At 47.1% G+C, this 7,627-nt stretch overlaps 1 protein-coding gene across 1 annotated transcript; it reads right to left on the reverse strand.

Moving 5' to 3' along the window:
• Nucleotides 1-2,410: 2,410 nt before the first annotated feature.
• On the reverse strand, nucleotides 2,411-2,668 carry LOC144826257 (cytochrome c oxidase subunit 7C, mitochondrial). The gene has a single exon (XM_078684621.1). The coding sequence runs from the start codon at nucleotides 2,609-2,611 to the stop codon at nucleotides 2,420-2,422; it is 192 nt and encodes a 63-aa protein (XP_078540747.1). The 5' UTR covers nucleotides 2,612-2,668; the 3' UTR covers nucleotides 2,411-2,419.
• Nucleotides 2,669-7,627: the final 4,959 nt, after the last annotated feature.

The raw sequence follows: 7,627 nt of genomic DNA on the forward strand, positions 1-7,627 counted from the left end.
TGTCTTATTTGCAGATAGCAGAAATATTCGGTTGGCGCTAATTGGTATGTCTTCTGCAATTCCTCAAACCGGAGTATTTTGCCCTTCTTAACCATATCTCCTACCGTCGAGATACCAATCAAGTCCCATTTGTGAAATCCCAGATGACGATAGAGCATCCCCAACTTCTCTGAATACCACAAAGGCGTCATTCTGATAAGTCTGTCCGTCCAACCCAGTCTAGAATTGGCTAATCTCCATATCTGTGAAGTGTGCTTTGCAGGTCCTATGATATGTTTTCTCCGCAGGCCAGTATACAGCACCCCTAGATATCCAGCTCTGTCCAGCTGATACCTATCCAAAGCACTCGCCGGGTCATCCGGCGGGGCATACCGCCACATATTTACTACCACCAGTTGCGAGGCCCAGTAGTATATTCGTATAACGGGTAGTGCAATACCTCCATAACTTTTGTAGCGCTATCTTTGGGGCCTTACCGTCCCATAACAAAGTGCGCACTTCACCCTCTACCGTTGTAAAATAGGCATCTGGAATTTTATGCGGACAATTTTGCAAAATATACAGAAACCGTGGTAGAGCAAGCATTTTAAAAAGGGCAGCACGGCCAATCAGTGATAAAGGGAGGGATCTCAAATGTTGGACATCTGCTCGCAGTCTCGTCAACACTGGCACCAGGTTGTTTTCATAAAAGAGAGCTGGATCAGGCGTGACAAAAATACCAAGATATCAGAAGCCATCTTCCACCACCCGTAGGGCACAATCCCTCGGGAGGCACGGGGCATCTCCATGCAGGACATATAATACCGACTTGCTCCAGTTAATAGCATAGCCGGAGTATTTTCCGAAATTGGTAAAAATATCTAGGACCATCTGGATAGATCTATATGGCTTTGCCAAATAAAGCACTACATCATCTGCGTAAAATGATATGCGATCTTCGCAGTCGTGCGACCACCGCAGGCCACAGGTCATGACGTCTCTCCGTACCCACGCCGCCAGAGGTTCTAACATCAGAGCAAATAACATCCCTGCCTAGTGCCCCTACGGAGGGAAAACCGCCTAGAGGTGTAGTTATTCACTCTTATTTGTTCCGATATATCAGTATATAAAAGCTGGACCCAGCGTCTAAATTTATGGCCCAAACCCATTCTTTCCAGGACCTCAAACATATAGGACCACTCAATGGAGTCGAACGCCTTGGACGCGTCAAGGGAAAGTATGACTGCATCTTCCTCCAGGTAACACTTTCTAGCCAACACATTATTAAGGCGAGAAATGTTCAAGGTCGTGTTGCGTCCAGGTATAAAGCCCGTCTGATCCGGGTGCACCAGTGAAGATATGACCATGCCGAGTCTTGTGGCAAGTACCTTCGCCAGTATCTTTGCTTCTACATTAATTAAAGAAATCGGCCTATAGGAACCGCAATCATCTACTGGCTTACCAGCTTTGTGTATAACGACAATGTTAGCTAGTCGCTGATCCGGGGGTAGGATACCTTTATCCCAGCTTTCTTGGTACATGCCCCTTAGGTGCGGGACCACATGGGAGGCCATCGGCTTTAGGAATTCTATCGGAGTGCCATTTGGCTTTGCCTGATTTTATTTGGCTAATGGCCTTCCGGATTTCCTCATCCGTGAGGTCTGCCTCTAGTAGATCTCTGTCCTCATCCGATAAAGCCGGCACACGTATTCCGCCAAAAGTTGTCTTGACTCTTCCGCAGTGTACACAGCGGACGGTGAGTATACCCCTCAAAATAATCAGCAAAAGTCTCCGCTATTGCATCAGGGCAGGATACGACCACTGCTGCAGGTGTCTGTAATCTGGGCACCCATCTAGTGCACTGTTCCTAGGAAGGTCAGTTAACACCCTGCCCAACTCCACTAGTGCATCCCTGCCCAGCGCAGGCGGCAGATAGACCGAAACTATATTTATAGCTCTACCCTCCCACTGAGCCTCGACCACTGCAAATCGCCCCAAACTGTCCCTCCATGTATTAAGAACTATCAGAGGGACATTTCCCTTGACTAGAACACATGTACCCCTGGAGCCGGTGGTATAGTCAGCGTGCACTAAGAGTTTATAACCCCACCTGTTTAGCGCCTTACTCTTATTGGCCACCAGATGGGTCTCCTGTAGGAGAACCACATCAGGAGATTGTCGCTTTAAATATTGTTGAACCATTCCTCTTTTAATTTTGTCTCCCAAGCCATTGACATTCCATGTGAGGACCAAGAGCACAGATTCGCGGTCAGTCATTATCAAACACTGAAATGAATAAGATTCCGAAGGTCGGGAACAAGGACAGCCAAATTCGAAACAGCGTATATATAATGGATTCAGCACTTATTAACAGTTTGTTTTACAATAACAGTGGGAATAGTTTCAGTGAGGTCCATTCCGCCTTACATTAGACTTCTCTTCACTTCTTCAGCAATTGGTGCCGGACAATTACAAAAGGAAAGACAAAGCCACTTCCAAAGAAAACGGTCATCATTGCTAGAAGTCTCCATTTGTTTTCCACAGAAAATGGAATGTTCTTCCCGGGCCCCTCTTCATAGTGGGACCTGCGGATGACAGAGGTGGCAAACCTGCGGACGCTCTGTCCCAACATGATAACGCCACGAACAAACAGTGATAATCTTCGATGCCCGGTGTTAAACTATCTTCTTCTCACACGGACTCGACCTTCCGAATGAACTGGCGGAAGCTTGTCGTTTAAAAAGAAAACAGAACCAATAAACCAACACATCTGAGAACACATACGACAAATTACATCTTCCACTTCCGGGGAAAAGAGACTAGTGAGACTAACATTAATGTGACATCCAATACTCACCCCCTTCCAGTCCCTCGATGCATCCTCCCAAACCTCCACCCACCCTGCTCCCCTGCCTGTGGATTTAGAACTACCCACCCCCAAACGTGGCAGAGTGGCTTTCACCCCCCGAACATGCTAGAAACGCAGAGGGAATTGCCCCCCCCCATCCACAGGTACATCATACTTTACTAGGAACTACAGCCAACATCGCAATATTTAAGATTAAACAACTTCACATCATATCTGTATAAGCAAAGAACCCTTCACGTCACACACCCCGAGTATATAAAAAAAATAATACGATTTCAGATCAGCGAATCACCAACCCCCCCCAAAATCCCCAATACTTGCGCATATGTGCAAAGGTCAGTCCTGCTTCCGGACATGGAGCTGTATTATTCCTGCTCATCCAGTCCACATGAGTCCAGCGCGGCCCCCGTGACAACCACCTCCGGTCGGTGATCGTTCTTCATCCCAGGTCTGTTGGGACGATGTCTCTCCCGATTCCCCACGGTACTCCAACCCTCCATCCAGGCCCAGACTGCGTCCGGCGAGTCAAAGAACCATGATTTACCATCCGATTCTACTCTCAATTTCGCTGGGAAAAACATTGCATATTTCACCTCCCTGTCTTTCAGCTCCTTCTTCACCGCCTGAAAACGTCTCCAGTGTGCTTGTACCTTAGCAGTGAAGTCAGGAAAGAAAGTTACTTCGTAGTTATCTATTTTCAGCAGGGGGCCAGATCTTGATGTTTGCAATATTATGTCTCTGTCGCAATAATTAAACACTCTGGGAATCAGTGGCCTCGGGGGCGCTCCAGGTTTAGGTCGTCCACCTGGTACTCTATGGGCTCTTTCAATAGAGAAATAGCTGGACAACGTTTTAGGCTTCAGATGCTTTGTAATGAGGTCCTCCACAAACAAGTCTGCGGCTGGCCATTCTGTCCATTCTGGAACTCCTAGGATTCGAATGTTATTGCGGCGGGCTCGTCCTTCATAATCATTCAACTGCTGCGACATTCTGTCTTGTTTCTTCTGCAGCTCCCGCACCTGAGTCTATAGTTCTGAGGTGTCATCCTGCAGGGCGTTTGTCACCACCTTCAGCTCTTTCACCATCTCATCTATTTTTCTGAAGTCGGCTCGAAGCAGCGAGACCTCAGCTGTAACTGAATTCACTGAGGCGCATATTCCACCTATGGCTGCCATTATGGAGGGTCGGTTCGGGCCTGGCGTCGGCATCACTCCCGAGCCTTCTTTGTCAGATTTTGGGAATCACTCTTTTCTCCTCCCTTAGCTAGTTGTCTCTGGGCATTGGCCTTCGCCCCTCTGCCACCCATCGCCATTTCCAAGGAGACGTCGATAGTGTTCCAGGTGGGAAGGATGTCAACCAACCACGGATCACGCTACCCAGGTCTGCAAGCACCTCCGCCGTGGACCCTCCAGCTTTTTCTCTCCTGCAACGTTTATTTATTTATTTATTTATTTATTTTCTTGTATAGCGCAGGAATTCGACCCCCGAAGGGGTATCTCCACGCTTGTGTTCTTACTATAAACCAAAAAAGCCAGAGACCAATAAACAAACAAGAAAGATGCAGGGTTTAGATAGTCAGGAACAGGTGTGTCTTTAAGAGTTTCCTGAAAGCTCCTAGATTGGAGTTTTGTCTCAGGGTAGCGTTAGTAGATATACTGCCTCCCTTTGCCGTCGTGTAGCTGTATACCAAAGCCGCGGAGGTGATCACTGTAGCCTCTGGTCAGAATTAAGCCAAGCGCCGTTGTTTCGGTATGCGCAGTTCACATTGTGTTGTAAGGGAATAGCATCAGAGGACTGGCCACCAAGTCAATACAGTAGCAGCGCTGTACAACACCAGTCAAAGAGTAGGCCTCGGGTAGGCCAGTATGACCATCGGACTCAGTCAGGACCAGACAGGCTCTCCTCTCCGTTGTTGGCGCCAAGGAGAGGAAAACGAGCCAGGTTATTGCCAGGACGATAGCTCAGATAGGTCCCATGGAGGCTCGAGTATGCCGTAAGACGCCAGGCATGTGGGAATCAGACAAGTCACCACACAACTGCCAGCCGGGATTGGTCAATAGAGCGACAGGACCCCCGAATCAGGCCCACCAATCTCCGAGGGCCATACCACGTAATGGGCTCTGCAGCCGTCGATCGTCTGAGAGGAGGAAGGGGAGGTTAGCAGAGACCCTTCACCCCTGATGTCGACGCCACTTAAAGTCTCGAATGCGGCTTCGGAAGTGCCCAAGACCCCCAGGGTACCTTCTAGAGGCCAGAAAACCAGGGCCTCAATCTCCTCCTCCTCCCAGTACCACAGTCCCTTTAGGGGCAGCTTTTACCACAGCCCAATTACTCAAACAAATTTTCCACAGCAATCAATGTCTTTGTGCTTGGCGAAAAGAAGGAGGAAGGCCTTACCCTAAGCTCCAGAGTATGCACATAGGCCCAAAATCCGGGGCCTCAGTTATTACACTCTCGTGGTGCCAGTGATTCCTCCAGCCTAATAGTGATCGTAGCTCCACCTCCTCCACCACCGAGGCCGAGTCAGTCTATTGCCATTTAGTGCAGCCGCGGGATCGCAGCACGCCGCTAGTTCAAATCGGCTTGCCGCACTACCACCAGCCACCTCGCAGGGAAGCCGAGCCGATGACGACCAGGCCTCCAAGCCGGGCCTCAAACTTTGCTGTACCCGGCACCGCGGCTCCCCCAGTACGTCCCGGCAGCAGGGGGAGCCCAGCAGCGCCCCCGAGACCTCTGATTGACGGCAATTCAAGAGCGGCTCGCAGTGCGAGCCGATGCCGCCATTGTCACTCCTTCCTCCTCCGATGAATCGGGGCAGAGGCAGCATGTAACAGGCAGGTGCCAGCGCCACCGTTCACATTGCGATGCACGGGGCGGGATACCGGACAGCCCTCCGCTACAGTACAGCCTGCTTACTCGGGTCTAAGTGGCTGTAGGACGTTCAAGACACCGTGGATGGGCGAGAGCCTTCTTAGGCAGCAGCCATTTCTCTCGACTGCTAGCCACGCCCCCCATGATTACATTTTTTAAATTAAATGTATTTGTTATATTTATTAAAATGTATATTAAATCTAGTTTTATTTTTATTAATTTAAAAAATATATATTTAATATTATTTTATATATACATTAAAATTGATATTTTGTACAACTATATTTTTTAGATCAATATTTTTGTACTTACAATAATAAATATAGGATGTGGATATTTTTTACATCGTTATTAAAAAGTCGATATTTGTGTATGGGGATATTTTGAGGGTCGATATTCTGTCAGTGAACCCCATTTAACTCCCTCTTAAGACTCCGAAGCCAGGTCTACATGGATTTAAGGACTTCGTATGCTCTGAGATTGCTGTCCATCATATGTAAACTTTAAATGCTTCCGAGATTGTTTGATAAGAGGCAACTGATTTCTGAATTAAGAACTAGCTTAAAGTTTTAACCCCCAAATAACACCTTTGTCACCATGTCCACGATAATGCTGCATAATATCCTCGAAAAACTTTAGAAGTCGAAAGTTAGGTGTGTAGGAGGTTTGACTGTGAAGGCAAAGTCACAAAGTAAGCCAGCAAGATAAATGAATCTGCCCAAGGAGTCTTAATGAATATAATTAAATGAGAAAGTGAATGTTTTATGGATTAAGATTACAACTCTAGCCATGTATGAGCTATAGGAAGCAAAGTAATTTGTGGTTCCCCAGTAATGCACAAAATTATCCCTCTCCCAAGGTATCAGGGGGCATTGCTTGAAGAAAAGCCTCTTCTGCCCCATCGCTTTCTAAATATGCGAGTATCAATCTGCATTTTTAGGGTTACCATTTTTTTGTACATTACATGTCCTACACTTAATTATATTTACCACACTTATAAAGGAAAAACATAGCACACGTTAAACAACCTGATGCAATATCTATCAACATGGAGTAATGAAGGTCAAGTAGTTCCAGACAGCTCGCTCCTTAGTGAATGTCGCCAAACCAAAATTGCAAATGAAACCAAACCCCTTTCCTCCCACCTCCCGGAGTGATAACCATCAGTGCCAACTGAAAAACTCTGCAACTCAGTTCAGAACAGCAAACTTGTGCTTAGCACAGGAGACTAGAAAGTTAGAACCAGCTACTGACACTGACACACAGCTCAGTGCAGCACAACTGAGATTTGAGATTAAATACTTGGGGCATATGTACAAACCTTGCGCCACTGGAGCATCATTTTTTATATGCTCTAGTGGCGCGCAGTGCAGTCCAATATGTACAAGGCCCCGTAAAGCCACTCTGCTTGGCTATTCTTGGCTTTGTAGATAAGGTGAAAGACTACACAGCAATAGTCGCTGCGTTGCCTTATATTCCGGAAGGGAGACATTCCCATGCGACACCCATGGATTTTGACACTTCCCCAGATTTACAACATAGCATGAATCTGGGGCAGTGCCAAAAAAACATATGCCTCCCCAGAGCAGACATTGCGAGAAGAAATGATTACACTTTTTCCACTTTCCATGTGTGCTACATTTTGCAGCACACATAGAAAGAGGATAAGACCTCTTGTGATTGTTTTTATGCAGGAAGTTGTCCCTTCCTGCACAAATATAATAATGCCAACAACACAGACACCTTGCACCATGATGCATAGGTGCCTGCATGAGCGCATGTCTGTAATTTATGATTTGACACTGGCTGAAAGAATAGGAATGCACTGTATCTTGTAAATGCAGTGCATTCCTGTCCTTTCAAATTGGCATAAGGCAGCACAGCAAAATGAGTTGCGTGCTGCCCTAC

Source organism: Lissotriton helveticus, chromosome 3_2 (assembly GCF_964261635.1).
Source record: "Lissotriton helveticus chromosome 3_2, aLisHel1.1, whole genome shotgun sequence".
NCBI classification, from domain to species: Eukaryota; Metazoa; Chordata; class Amphibia; order Caudata; family Salamandridae; genus Lissotriton; species Lissotriton helveticus.